Genomic DNA, 15,848 nt, shown 5'->3' on the forward strand with positions numbered 1-15,848 from the left:
TCATAGGGTGTTTTCAAGTGCCTGCAGAAAGTTTCAATAATGCAAACATTTCATGCAAAATGTAGCATTCACGGTTTTGTCTACCTTTTGGTACTTGAGTTCAACAAGGAAAATGATAACAGCTGAATTTCTGCCGAGTGATAGATTCTGTTTATCTTCCTTTGAGGTTCACATTAAATTATCTACAAATTTTTGTCCTCAAGGGGGAGTAGTCTATGAGATATCTGCAATAAAAAGAGTTTCCTTCCGGGGGTTCTGATCACATCAGCACATTAACATACCTAAGTGCTCTGAATCACCTCCTCCCATAAGGAAGGGGACGGGGGAAGCAGGAGGAGGGACAGATGGTTAACTACAATATTGCAGAAAGAAAGGTAATCAATGTTGTGGAACGTATGAACATACTATGTCCTGCCAATTTACATCATGTAAAATATGGGGTCAGGGTCTTACGGTATCTTTGCAACGTATATTCATAATTCAAAGTAAACAAGGAAATACATTTGAAGGTTTCCTACCACGTCAAGCAGCAACTGAGGTTGGTTTTCACTTCTGTGGGTATTGTGCTCATGTGGAGGTTGGTCTACATTTTTAGATTTATTGGTAACCACTATTAATTAAATGCCTACTTTACCTCACAGTTGGGATACAACAAAACAACAAAGGTCAATGACAAGAAGAAAACTAGCAGTAGCAGACTGATATAAGATTATCAATTAATGACCTTCAAAAACTGAACAAGTGTCATCTAACCAACATATGTGAAAAAACCTCGACAACCGAACAGCTGTCAATTGCTTATGGTAAATTAAGTGTGTAGAAAGACACAAATGATAGAGCATAGTTACAACCTTTAGCATAACTTATTAACTAGACCACACTTCACATCAACCTGAAATCCTTTGGGTGACTACACGGGAGAAGAACGTCAACTGAATTGGTAAAATTTGGCGTGACCTAGAAATTATTTAACACACAGCTTGCTTTAGCTTGAAATATCTAAAGAGGCAGTTTTATCTTAATTACTACTTTTTGTCTATCGGAATGTTTATTTCTTGTCTTGAAGACCTCTTGACGAGTTGTAAAATGTGTTAATTTATGATCTTACGCAATGCGATACATAGGTGCTTTGGTTGTCATAATTAAGATTACTTGGCGGGGAACAATTCAAAACTCGATAAACACTAAAGACTGCGTCAATAAAGGGTTAGGGAGCATTTGGGATAAATTGAAAAATTAATGCATTAAAATAATGATTTCAATAGTTCGTTACATTATTTCTGCGAGCTGTTCTCTGAAAACGTATAATTTATAAATCATGCAAATTATGAAGACCTACAAGTACGCAAAATGATGGGACGGTGGTGTAGGCTCATGGTCTTGGAACTAGAGTTGTGCACGTTAAAAGATTTACCTGGCGACTATCTGGACGCAAATCTCATAAAAAGAGCAAAATGACATCGCCATAACATTTTGAATATTGTGGTCCGTAAACTCCGTCAAAGACACGACCGCAGCGTGACAAAATGTGTCAAGCACGGTTACATGTAACGAGAAACGTGACCAACAGGTCAGGTTTTACCTTGGGTCTGGAATATGGCTTCTTAGTCGTATGCGTCCTTCTCGGGCGAATTTTACCACCACCTGGGTTCGACATGATACTTCAGTGATGGAAAATCCCCAAATTTCAACTGGTAAGCGCTGATTTTCCTATGTATGTCTCAATTTTAGAATTCAAGACGCATGAATTTCCACAAGCGGCGTAAATTTCAAAGAGGATTGATAAAGATGGCGGCATTTCCGTCGGAGTTTTGATTGGACGTTTACGACCATGTGATACACATATGACTAAGTACGTCACATTCAGCAAAGTTCCAAGGACAGAAAAATGAGTCCTATCCTGGATTTCTGATATAATTTTAAAAGTCTAACGAACATTTGAAAACGCCTTTGTTCACTTTTCAGGTTAGCTGTCGTGTAGACTTTTCTGCGTATGAATGGATGAAGTAAGAAATAAGTGCAAAAACCCTGGACTGAGCTTTTCTGCACATGCGCAAAACTGGGCGCCATTTTGAAACAGGGGATCAGAGAAGGTGAACATGTGAGATCCATTTATTTGTATTGTGAAAGAGCACTGTGAGCACATACCGTTTTATTTCAGATGTTCTGTATGCATGAGATAATATTTGTTATTCTTCTGTTTTGTTTCAATTTGATATAGCCCGTCCGATATTTTAGTGATAGTGACGAGTCAGTTTTCTGTCACATTCATTGCTACGGATCTGTACTGCAGTTTCAACTGTCAAGGTGGCAATACGGCAACATAGGACATTAACACGTGCCTCTTGTTTGAAAAAACAATTGCTTCAGTTATTACCATCTCAATAGATCAGATATCAGAATGCTCTAAATTACTTGAAAAGAAAATCAAGGGATGTATTTACAAGTTTCCTCTTTCGCTCTCGCATCAGATAGATAGTTGACACCACAGAACGCTTGTTGCAGTCAACGTTGAAGGATGGAAATAAACGAAGGAAATTTGCAAACACTGGCAACCTTTTTGCAGAAAACACTTTCATCCGACATAAACGAGCGAAGACCAGGTACGAATTCTATGCTTTGCGAATTCTCTCGCACAATCTGCAATCCGTGTCACCATCAAATTATCATTCCGTGTTGAGCCATATTCAAATGAGATTGATTTGTGCCTCATGTTATATATTGTGGCAATGCCATTGCATTAAATCTGACATGTCATAGTCCTCCAACCACGGACTTTGGTCATGCGAATCACCCAACAGTGATTGAAGGGGACGGGGGACACTGACTCTATTTAATGTAATGAAAATGTCAATATTTTCATCTGAGGCATCTTCACACAACACTGGACCCTGCATGTCATGTCCAAAATAAGCACTCAATGTGACATTCTTTTTTCGTTGATAAGTTCATATGACTCTTAATTTGGTGATTTGAATGAAAAGGAGAATTTCTTTCACATCTTTAGTTAGGAAGATATAACCTCCTGTGAAATTTATTTCTAATACTTCACTTCTCCCCCCAACAGCAACACATACAACTTTATCAATATACTTTGAGATGTGTACTTTTTGCCATAACACACTGCTTGAGTGTGTTGTTGAGCAATGACGTAAATCATAGACCTTATTAGGGTCTATGAGATGAAGTGTCAAAGTGTGAAAACAATTGTTTTGTTAAAACAATGGCTTTTGTTGCTGGGGGCCAGTAAGATTACAGATTAACAGGGATGTGAAAGCTTTCTTAAAATCACAGATTAGTTGCTGTTTGGTTACACACAAACTGAATCCTAACAGATTACCTGTCAGTATGCTATAGCATAGACGAAGGTTTGAAGGGTTAAAGTACAGCATGCACTTAAAACAATTCTCAACTTGTCAATTATTTGCTAAATGCATCCTACAACACCATGATTAACCTAGTCACCCCTATTCCCTGTACACACGTCCACAATCATAATTGATAACAATAAGTTTGGACCAAACCACTGGTGATGAAAGGGTTAATCAATGTGTTGTATAACCCATGCCAGATATTTCAAGTTCATGAACAGTACAAAGTATTTCAAAGTTTGGCTAATGATGGCTGCCTGTTGTTGCTTATAGCTGAAAAATACTTAGAGTCCGTTGAGGGGCATCCTGGATATCCTATCCTGTTGCTACATTTGCTTGGAAATGCCGATGCTGCTTTGCCAATTAGAGTGTCAGCGTCCATCACCTTCAAGAACTACATCAAAAGAAACTGGAGAATTGTGAGTAATTTATGATCAGTCAAACTGTAGAAGTGTGTGTTGTTTTCTGTGTGTTTATCCTTGCCTTTCCACAGTGCTGATTTCTGATAACATTTTTGCCACAATTGAGAAAAGTTTGTTCTGTGTGATATTTTTGGCAAATTTTTGCAAAGTCAAAATGAGTAAATTTTGTGTTTTGTGACCAATGAATCTGAAATATTTGAAAAGTATATTCAGTTTGAAAAACAGTTTATCTGGAATGTGACTGCCATAAACAAAATAAAAGTCAGGATTTTTCTACAGAACATCAAAAACGAAGGAATTTTCAACCAAAATGTAGACTTTTTTGTTCTGAACACCTCCGAAAAAACAGTTTAATAACAGATGCAACACAGAGAATTTATTTAGTTTGGGCTTATAACTTGACAGATAAGTTCAAACTCGATGATGTCTATTAAATTTTTATCTGCATTCATTATCACTGTGTTCATCTTGATTTAGACATCAGCAAAATCGACGGACTACTCACTTCTGGCTGTTTTACTCTCATCAAACATTTTATCATTAGTATTTGGAATAACTCCTATGAATTCTACTGAATTCCATTCTGCTCCTAGCCATTTGACAATCACAATATGCTTCCAATTTTAAAAAAGTCTGAGTACTGATCATATGATGACAGTTTCGATATCAGAGAATAAGTTTTTCTAAAACACTCATCACATACAAAAATCTTTAGTTTTTCCCTAAAGCCACTTTTGATTTACTACTGTATGTTCAAAAATTTAAATTTACAAGTCCAGATTTATTTCTGTGCAACTAGGGTGTCACAGAAAATGGCAAGGAAGCTGGTTTATACTGTTGCAGCGGACTATGCATATACCAGCACATTTTAGCTTTGCTGTAGTTTTGCATCAGCATTGTAACAATTCATTGTAATTGTCACTAGTGCCAATTCTTCAGACACCGTGACACAGGCACTTAATTTTGTTGTAAAGAAAGCTTTAACCCTTTTCATGCCATGCTAGTCAAAATCAGATCAAAATCAAGTGTAGTCAAAACTGAAGCTCTGACAGCCGTTATGCTGCCAATTTGGTGGCAACAGGTCAGCTATCCTGCCAACTCAGTGCAACTACATGTTGCTTTTCATGCTCACTTCTGTTCTTCCCATGACAAGTTTTCTGACAGGGCACAGGCGATCCCTGTAGAAATGGGATTGTTTGGAGTTAAATGATACAGAAAAGCACTGAAAGCTAACCCTCTAGCTCTCCACATTGGTGGGAAGCTGGATATTTTATTTTGTGAAAAATTTGAGTACTTAGGCCAAGAAAAATAAAAAGCTTGTTTCTCATCCTAGGGATATTGCAAAAATGATGTGGTGATGCAGGTTTTTTTTTTTTCTTCTCAATTTCTTTTTTCTTCAACCAACAAGAACGTGCAAAATACATGAAAACAACATAGGAATGCACGCAGAGATAAATGCACAGCAGTGTTACTGTAGTATTTTTGTATAGCAACAGTTCTGCGGTTTGAATTTTAGTGCAGCAATGCACAGTTTTGACAGCTTAATATAACAGTACAGTTCTAAATGGAATGTTAGTGTCAGTTCTTTTCTTTAAAGCTCTGTTACAGCACTGGGTTATGCACTATCGTTGAGTACTTTGCGTTTCCTCATGGGCAGAAAAAAAAAGGTTGACAACGCGGGTCTGAATTGACACGCGTGAAGATGAGAAATAAACTGTTTATTTTTCTTTGCCTTATAAGGCTAGGTTACTTGTCAAAATGAACCTGACAAGGTGTGCGAATTATAAATTGAAAGTTGTCAGACAGCATGCTGTTACACAGTAGTGCAAATGAAGCTGAATTTTGACAATTCTTTCAAAATTAATATTTTTATCCATTCCAGGTTGAAGATGTACCTAACAAAGTGAGTGATGGAGACAGAGAGACAATCAAAAAAGAGATTGTTGGTATGATGTTAAAAATGCCAGAACAGATACAACGACAGGTAAGCTTTAGTGGTGCTCATCACTCCAAGTGATGCTCTTGACTTTTACTTGAAATCATCAGTGACCAGGTAGATGTACAGACAATCTGAAACAGTAGGGTCTATCTCCCATATGTTTATTCAATAAACACTGTAGACTGATTATTCTATCCATCATATATTATACGGAGTGATCGTATGTTGAGGGACATGGAGGAAATGTATTGCTGTTAAACGTAGAGTTTTGAAGTTTCAGAATAGAGATAGACCCGCATACGAACACAGAACAGTATCTCAAAGAGTCCTTTCAAGCGCAGTTTAGGTGTACATCATGGTGTTAGGTATGAACCCAGTGTGTGCAGTGTTCCTCCCAAGCTGTTTAAAGGCATGGTTCAGGCATCAGATTGTATTGCCGGGAAATTTACTTACTAGATTACAATTTCAATGGAAAACAAACGGCTATGACACCTTCATAATCTTCTTACAGAGTAGAACAAACTCGATCCTTGTGATGGAGTCCCCAACTTTAACAGTATCAGGCCCGATACTGTTTATTTTCTGCCCGATAATGTTTAATCTTGGTCCAATACATATTGAAGGCTGTTGTTGTTAGTGGAGATGCTGTCATTTTGCCCGATAGTGTGAACTGATTTTAACATGAAGAAAAGAGTAAGTGGTTGAATGATGTGTGAAATATTAAAAGATGGATGAAACTTCAGTTGTAAAAGATGTGAAGTGTTTTTAGCTGCCGATCGTTCACACAACGGTCACTTACAAAGGACTCGGAGTGTACTCAACAATCGAAAGGCCCTGTGTTGTTATGCAAATTAGCCAATACTGTTTCAAAAATTCTTGGGGGAGAACACTGGTGTGGTTCCATTTTCATTGTAATAATTCTGTCTGTATGTGTGAATTACGGTATAAAGACATCGAGGTTTGGATAAAAAAATTTCAATGTTCAGATGTTGAGATATTTGTCCATTGGTCCTAAGTTTTCAATTTAGTATGTAAGGTACAACAACATCGGTTTTCTGGAAAGGATCGTCATTCTCGGTGTGATGAAAGTGATAATTGAAGAAATTTCTCTTAACAAAGATGGAACAGGTGAATGACTGTTTGATTTATTAGTATCTGTCAATATTGCTATCAAGTTATCTTGATTGTAGATCAGCTCAATCATTTATTTATGTATTTATTTATGTATTTATTTATTTTTCACAGCTAAGTGATGCTATAAGTATCATTGGCCGTGAAGACTTTCCTCATAAATGGCCCAATTTACTCCCCGACATGGTATCCATGTTCAAAAGTGGTGACTTCCACATGATCAACGGTGTCCTACAGACTGCCCATTCGCTTTTCAAGAGGTAAGGTTTACTGAAAATCCCGTATATATGCAATCTTTGAATTTTTAGCACACCATTCAATACTGAGCGAGTTCAAATCTGCCAATGTTTGTACCGGTATGTTCGTATAGCAAGAGCGCCTGTACTTTGAACTTTGTGAAATCACAGGAAAAAAAAATGGACAGTGCCATTGTAATAGCAACTTGCTCTACTGTTTAACTATCTATTCAGCAACAATCCATAGAAATTAGGTACGTGAATAAAATTGGAAGTCCCGTATTATATTTTTGTCTCTTTTTTTTTCCAGGTACCGACATGAATTTAAATCACAGGAACTCTGGACAGAAATCAAACATGTACTCGACAACTTTGCAGCACCTCTGACAGAATTGTTTGTGGTAAGTTTTCATTAGTCCCCACGGACACCGTCCGGGGGGACTTATAGGTTTGGTCATGTCCGTGCGTGCTTCCGTGCGTGCGTGCGTGTGTGCGTGTGTCCGTCCGTTCACGCAGATATCTCAGAGATGCAAGAAGCGATTTCATTCAAACTTGGTACAAGGATTACTTCATATGTCATACAGATGCACGTAGATTTGTTTTGTGATACGATCCAATATGGCCGCCAGGCGGCCATTTTATTACGATTTTTTCATGTACAGAGCCATAACTCAGACATGTTTCAACCGATTTTATTCAAAGTTGGTACAAGGACATTGACCAATGTCATAGATATGCACGTCAATTTGTTTTGTGATATGATCCAATATGGCCACCAGGCGGCCATTTTATTACGATTTTTTCATGTACAGAGCCATAACTCACACGTTTCAACCGATTTTATTCAAACTTGGTACAAAGACATTGACCAATGTCATAGATATGCATGTCAATTCGTTTTGTGATACAATCCAATATGGCCGCCAGGCGGCCATTTTATTACAATTTTTTCATATACAGAGCCATAACTCGGACATGTTTTAACCGATTTTATTCAAAGTTGATACAAGGACATTGACTAATGTCATAGATATGCACGTCAATTTGTTTTGTGATACGATCCAATATGGCTGCTGTGTGGCCATTTTGTTATGATTTTTAGTCCCCACGGACACCGTCCGGGGGGACTTGTAGGTTTGGTCATGTCCGTGCGTGCGTGCGTCCGTCTGTGCGTCCGTGCGTCCGTCCGTTCACGCAGATATCTCAGAGATGCAAAGAGCGATTTCATTCAAACTTGGTACAAGGATAACTTCATATGTCATACAGATGCACGTCGATTTGTTTGTGATACGATCCAATATGGCCGCCAGGCGGCCATTTTATTACGATTTTTTCATGTAAAGAGCCATAACTCAGACATGTTTCGACCGATTTTATTCAAAGTTGGTACAAGGACATCGACCAATGTCATAGATATGTACATTGATTTTTTTTTGTGATACGATCCAATATGGCCGCCAGGCAGCCATTTTATTACGATTTTTTCATGTATAGAGCCATAACTCAGACATGTTTCAACCGATTTTATTCAAAATTGGTACAAGGACATTGACCAATGTCATAGATATGTACATTGATTTGTTTTGTGATATGATCCAATATGGCCGCCAGGCGGCCATTTTATTACGATTTTTTCATGTAAGGAGCCATAACTCAGGCATATCTCAAACCATTTTATTCAAAGTTGGTACAAGGACATTGACCCATGTCATACATATGTACATCGATTTGTTTTGTGATACGATCCAATATGGCCGCCAGGTGGCCATATTATTACAATTTTTTCATGTACAGAGCCGTAACTCAGACATGTTTCGACCGATTTTATTCAAAGTTGGTACAAGGACATTGACCAATGTCATAGATAGGCACGTTGATTGTTTTGGTGATACGATCCAATATGGCCGCCAGGCGGCCAATTTATTACGATTTTTTCATGTAAGGAGCCATAATCAGGCATATCTCAACCCATTTTATTCAAAGTTGGTACAAGGACGTTGACCCATGTCATACATATGTACATCGATTCGTTTTGTGATACGATCCAATATGGCTGCCAGGCAGCCATTTTATTACGATGTTTTCATGTACAGAGCCATAATACTCAGACATGTATCAAGCGAATTTATTCAAAGTTGGTACAAGGAGATTTACTAATGTCATACATATGCATGTCAATTTGTTATGTGATACGATCCAATATGGCTGCCGTGCGGCCATTTTGTTACGATTTTTTCATGTACAGAGCCATAATTCTCAGGTATATCTCAACCGATTTTATTCAAAGTTGGTACAAGGATATTAACCTATGTCATACATATGTACGTCAATTTGCTTCAGATATGATCCAATATGGCTGCATGGCAGCCATTTTGTTACAATTTTTTCATGTCCTTAGCCAAAACTTGGGCACATCTCAACTGATTTTATTCACGGATTTCATTGAAACATAGTACAAGGACATTGACCTATGTCATACATATGCACATTGATTTGTTTTGTGATACAATCCAATATGGCCGCAGTGGTGCCATTTTTTTTCTGAATTTTTCATGTCCGGAACCATAACTCAGACTTGTATCAAGCAAATTTATTCAAAGTTGGTACAAGGACATTGACTTATTTATACATATGTATGTCGATTTGTTTCACGAGATGGTCCAATATGGCCACATGGTAGCAATTTTGTTATGGTTGTTTCATGTCGAGAGCCATAACTCTGGCAAGTCTCAACTGATCTTATTCGAAGTTGGTACATGGACTTTGACTTATGTTATACATATACGTGTTGATTTTTTAAACAGTAAGATCAAATATCGCTGCATGGCTGTGATTTTGTTACAATTTTCGAATGTACAGAGCCATAACTCAGACATATTTCCACCAGTATCATTCAAAGTTGGTACAAGGACATTGACCTATTTCATACATATGCTCGTCAATTTGTTTCACGTCATGTAGCAGTAACATGTCAATTATTGAAGTTTCGTAAGTAGGCTGATATGTCAAGAAATACTGCATCAAATTCATGAAATTTTGTACAGATGTTAAGCTCACATTGCTTTAACATTGAAAAAGACATTTATCAGTGTCATTTTCATTAATTTTTAATTGCATAAGTAATGAACTTTCCTAATTAGAGTGATATAGCCACAAATTAATACAACGTCAAATTTGATGAACCTTGATACAGATGTTGATCTCATAGTGTTGTAAATACTGCATCAAGAAATATGGTAACAGTGATAATCTGTTAAGTGTTAGGATTGTATGCAAAAGTGTTTTACAACATCCTGTTGATTAATTCCTAGTTGACTCATTTTATGAACTTTAGGATGGTTGCCTACATTGGTTTTATGATTTCATCACCATGGAACTCATTCTTGGCCATTGAGCACCATCTGTATCGCAGTATTTTTATCACAGACCTAATTAATGAAGATGACTCTATCCTCTCTGAGGACATGTAATCAAAGTACCCATTAACAAGTGGGGACTGTGTCATCAACGATGACTTGTTTCATATCGATACAGAGGCATAACTAAGGCATATCTCAACCGATTTATTCAAAGTTGGTACAAGGACATTGACCTATGTCATACATATGTACGTCGATTTGTTGTGTGATACGATCCAATATGGCCGCTAGGCAGCCATTTTATTACGATTTTTTCATGTACAGAGCCATAACTCAGACATGTTTCAACGATTTTATTTAAAGTTGGTACAAGTACAAGGAGATTGACTAATTTCATACATATGCATGTCAATTGTTATGTGATACGATCCAATATGGCTGCCTTGCGGCCATTCTGTTACGATTTTTTCATGTACAGAGCCATAATACTCTCAGGCATATCTCAACCGATTTTATTCAAAGTTGGTACAAGGACATTAAGCTATGTCATACATATGTATGTCAAGTTTTTCATGATATGATCCAATATGGCTGCATGGCAGCCATTTTGTTACAATTTTTCGTGTCCGTAGCCAAAACTTGGGCATGTCTCAACTAATTTTATCCACCGATTTTATTCAAACTTAGTACAAGGACATTGACCTATGTCATACATATGCACATTGATTTGTTTTATGATGCAATCCAATATGGCCGCCTGTGCTCATTGGCCGTTTTCCATTTTTTTTCCGATTTTTCATGTCCGGAAGCATAACTCAGACATGTATCAAGCAAATTTATTCAAAGTTGGTACAAGGACATTGCCGTATTTATACATATGTATGTCAATTGGTTTCACGAGATGGTCCAATATGGCCACATGGTAGCAATTTTGGTATGGTTGTTTCATGTCGAGAGCCATAACTCTGGTAAGTCTCAATGATCTTATTCAAAGTTGGTACATGTATATTGACTAACGTCATACATATACATGTTGATTTTTTAAACAGTAAGATCAAATATCGCTGCATGGCTATGATTTTGTTACAATTTTCAAATGTACAGAGCCATAACTCAGACATATTTCCACCAGTATCATTCAAAGTTGGTAAAAGGACATGACCTTTTTCATACATATGCTCGTCAATTTGTTTCACGTCATGTAGCAGTAACATGTCAATTATTGAAGTTTCGTAAGTAGGCTGATATGTCAAGAAATACGTACTGCATCAAATTCATGAAACTTTATACAGATGTTAACTGATGTTAAGCTCACATTGCTTTAACATTGAAAAAGACATTTATCAGTGTCATTTTAATTAATTTGTCATTGCATAAGTAATGAACTTTCCTAATTAGGGTGATATAGCCACAAATTAATACAACGTCAAATGTGATGAAACTTGATACAGATGTTGATCTCATAGTGTTGTAAATACTGCATCAAACTTTATGAAATATGGTACCAGTGATAATCTGTCAAGTGTTAGAATTGTATGCAAAAATGTTTTGCAACATCCTGTTGATTAATTCCTAGTTGACTCATTTAATGAACTTTAGGATGGTGACCTACATTGGTTTTATGTTTTCATCACCATGGAACTCATTCTTGGCCATTGAGTGCCATCTGTATCAAAGTATTTTTATCACAGACCTAATTAATGAAGAGGACTCTATCCTCTCTGAGGACATGTGATCAAAGTACCCATTAACAAGTGAGGACTGTGTCATCAACGATGACTTGTTTTGTGAAATTTGGTACATGGAGCTTATCTTTCATTTTCTATTTGCTAGTACATAAGGCGGTATCGATACGAGAGCAGCCTGACTTTAGGGATCAAATACAGGATAATCGTATATATCTCCATATGATGACTCTATTAGCATGAAACCTTCAAATTACTGATGCAAGAATTTGAAATTCCTAATGCTTAACACATTGCATCTTTCTTAGCTTTGCAAAATGACATCTCTTCTGTCAGAGTGCTCTCTAACAAACATGATTTCTGGAAACTTTGTGCCAATTTGAAGAATTTTGGAAAATTTATTTGCGTCAGCCCTATATTTTAACATATACACCAAATAATTTACTTGCATCGCAGGTAATTTGTTAGCATTGTAGCGTGTCACATTGGCTTAGAGGGCGCACTGTTATTCTTGTAGATTCCTGCGTACAAAATTAAATGTAATCATTAAATTGTAGTCAAAATGACATACTACTATAGTGTTGGATACATGTACCGTTTTTATGAAAAATTATCATCAGTGCCGTTGCATTTAGATGCTTGAAGTCCGTCCCTGTTCTTGGTAACCATAGCCATTGAAATGTTTGTGTTTACTTCAATAATCAGACAATAAGGGGTTTAGCAGTGAAGCATGCCAATGAAGCCCAAGCCATCAAAATCCTCTACAGTTCTCTGACACTCATCAGTAAAGTCTTCTACAGTCTGAACTTTCAGGTAAGATTTCAATACATTCACTTTGTATGCCTACCCTTCTGGGTTTTACATCTTTTCCTCGTAGGGGGCGCTCTGTATTCTGCATACTGTTAGCATACATCTCTTTGTCACCAAGCTTTTTCCATCCTTTCAAACTGTCTGAGTGTATGGACAGGTGCAGAGTCTTCCAGTAGGTACCTGATTCCAAATATCTATTCTCAATAGTGAAATTTTGTGGAAACAATCAGAATTCTCATATCTACACACCTGCAACCGTGCATTCACACATAAGAAAGATGAACAGTTAGCCTCGCTGTGAGATGTGAATCTCAATATTTTGGTAGCTCCTCTTATGTGTGCTTTCCATCAGAATCAGGGCAATACCCCAGATATTGTACAAATCTTGTCAGTAAAAATTAAACATTGCTTTTAATGAATATAAATTGTTTTTCATAAAACGTATTTCCACTTATAAAAGCTGGTTCTGTGTCATGTTCCCCAACTACTTGTCGTACACGTGAAGTGTTTTACGCTATGGTAGTCTGCACCATGAAAGTGAATGACTTGATACTCAAGAATAAAACTCGGGGGTCATCGTGCACTAGATGGTACTAGGTGGTACTAGAAAAAGGACCTTTTATTTACTGAAATTCAAAATAGCCACCATCCCTGTGTTAACTCTATGGGGGGAAATTTAATTTTCGATTTTCACAAAAATGAGCTGGTGAAAACTTCAAGAACTATTTTACTTAATCCAAAAGCTTCGAAATGAACCCCCACAAGTGTTAGACCAAAAAACTGTTGCAGAAGTTTGCGAGTCCAAATATCTGTACCCGAGGCACATTTTATCTCAACATAGTTTGACTGTCCACTACCGTACAATGAATCCTCTTCTGAAATGCAAATTGAACAAAGCATTGAGGTGCAGAGCATAAGGAGTTGACCTCACTATCAAAAGATGGTGGGGTCCAGACTCTCCTATTTAAAGTTGGGCAAGGCTGTTACTATGCATGGCTTCACAAGGTCATGGGTAGTGGCTACCCAATCCTGGAACTGTTTTCTGCATGTATGGTGAAGGATTGATCAACAAAAACTTGCAGTCATAGACAGGGTGATGTGTATTTTTGTTATTTGCACAGCAGGGCTGTAACCTTTGAATGACTGAATTGAACAGTGAAAGGTGATCTACAGTAAGGACAGTGTGCAGTTACTGGCTTTTGCTTGTGATGTGTTAATACTGTAGAGGGTTATACAATCCAGAATTTTTTTATCTTCCACAGGACTTGCCTGAGTACTTTGAAGATCACATGGAGACCTGGATGACACATTTCCATTCACTGCTGGTCACAGACAACAAACTATTACACACAGATGTAAGTTAAAAGAACAACTTGCGTATGTGTTTCTGTGTTTGTACATAGAGGGCGCTGGTCCCACTGAAAAAGTGGCAGGTCTTTTAAGTCTTGAAAGATGTATCACAGAAATACTGCACGTAGCCTCAAAAACTGCTTGCCTTAACAAAAACTTTGCAAGTTTGAAGATACAATGAAATAATTTTAGTTTTAACCTTCTTGTCCAGAACACAAGTCCACACTCGTAAATTATATAGTGCACAATCCAAGGTACACAAAATATGATTTCGCATACTGAAACAATACCCCTTATTATTAGTCGGTGGCTTTGAAATGTGTCTTGATACCCGAGCTTATCGTTTTGTACGTGAAATGTATCCATCTCATATGCCGAGTTGCGGTACCTTGGTGAAACACACTGTAAATTAATACACATCTACTCTGCTTCAAACATTAGTTCTCATAAATAGTGCTTTGAATTTTCCCACCCACAGATAATTTTTGAAGGATGGGTGTTTTTTAAAATCAAATGGTAAAAAGATGAAATGCGTCACATAATCACACAAGACCAAAAGTCAATGCAAACATATACTTGATGTTTGAAATAGCATGAAACACGGTACCTGTCACTCGTAAAGGAAAATACCCGCAGTACACATTCCAAGGTCCATGTGCTGTACCATGCTTCATTGGATTACTGATCTTGATGTGATGTTTTTTATGCCAGGATGAATCTGAAGCAGGCCCTCTAGAGAGACTGAGATCTCAGATCTGTGACAACGTAGCGCTGTATGCTCAGAAGTACGATGAAGAATTCCAGCGGTTCTTACCCAATTTTGTGAAAGCAGTGTGGGACCTCCTGGTCAGCACAACACAAGCAGTCAAATATGATCTGGTAGGCTACATACTTTTTCATTATTTGAAGATTGCGTTTCAGACTCGTCATTTACGCATGGCCCTATCAGTACTGATATCTATAGTGAACATCTAGATAAGCATGCTGTATACATGATAAACAAACCCCTTTTTCGTGTTCCTAACATCACCCATGATGTATTTTTGGGAGTTCACACAGTGCACGTTGTTTGTTGGCAGAGTCAATATCATAACTGAAGCCTGTTTATACGAAAATGACTTTGTACCGCACATTGCAGAATAAAGTATGATGATAAAAATTAACAGACCCTTGTTTTGTCCAATTCTTCGTATGGATATATGATAAATTGTTTATTACCAAATATAGTGTTTTTATGTCATATCAGTGTGTGTTATTTGTACTGCATGAGTAACAAGATGAGTAAGAGTGTCTGGCACTGCACAAATGACACTCACACGAGTATGACACAGCAACTGCTGATATCAGGTAATGATCACTATTGGTGGCTTGTCACGTCTTTGAGGGGCTACATTAATCCAGAAAGTGCAATATAACTCATATTTAGAGAATTTTAAATCCGTGTTCAAAGTGACAAGATAGAGCATGTAGACATCACGCCGACAGGACACTGTTTTAGACTGAGCTGAATTTATATTACAGATCGTATAAAATCTTGTACTGTGT

At 37.3% G+C, this 15,848-nt stretch overlaps 2 protein-coding genes across 8 annotated transcripts in view; one reads left to right on the plus strand and one right to left on the minus strand.

The window, feature by feature from the left end:
* Positions 1-1,803, minus strand: part of LOC139133429 (nuclear pore complex protein Nup153-like) — a 28,187-nt gene extending 26,384 nt beyond the window's left edge. For all 3 annotated transcript variants that reach the window (XM_070700017.1, XM_070700019.1, XM_070700018.1), the window contains exon 1: positions 1,583-1,803. In XM_070700017.1, the coding sequence (XP_070556118.1) occupies positions 1,583-1,657 (75 nt within the window). In that variant the 5' untranslated portion in view covers positions 1,658-1,803. The remainder of the gene's footprint in view (positions 1-1,582) is intronic.
* Positions 1,804-2,001: 198 nt separating this feature from the next.
* The window catches only part of LOC139133430 (exportin-2-like), a 35,606-nt gene continuing 21,759 nt past the window's right edge, over positions 2,002-15,848 (plus strand). The window contains exons 1-9 of one of the 5 annotated variants that reach the window (XM_070700020.1): positions 2,002-2,101; positions 2,472-2,603; positions 3,645-3,790; positions 5,676-5,777; positions 6,978-7,123; positions 7,410-7,500; positions 12,849-12,956; positions 14,216-14,308; positions 15,015-15,182. In XM_070700020.1, coding sequence (XP_070556121.1) covers positions 2,519-2,603; positions 3,645-3,790; positions 5,676-5,777; positions 6,978-7,123; positions 7,410-7,500; positions 12,849-12,956; positions 14,216-14,308; positions 15,015-15,182 — 939 coding nt within the window. In that variant the 5' untranslated portion in view covers positions 2,002-2,101; positions 2,472-2,518. Of the gene's footprint in view, positions 2,137-2,471; positions 2,604-3,644; positions 3,791-5,675; positions 5,778-6,977; positions 7,124-7,409; positions 7,501-12,848; positions 12,957-14,215; positions 14,309-15,014; positions 15,183-15,848 lie in introns of all 5 variants that reach the window. The other 4 variants (XM_070700021.1, XM_070700023.1, XM_070700022.1 and 1 more) reach the window with 4 other exon arrangements.

The sequence above is a fragment of the Ptychodera flava genome, chromosome 5 (assembly GCF_041260155.1).
Source record: "Ptychodera flava strain L36383 chromosome 5, AS_Pfla_20210202, whole genome shotgun sequence".
In the NCBI taxonomy this organism is placed as follows: Eukaryota; Metazoa; Hemichordata; class Enteropneusta; family Ptychoderidae; genus Ptychodera; species Ptychodera flava.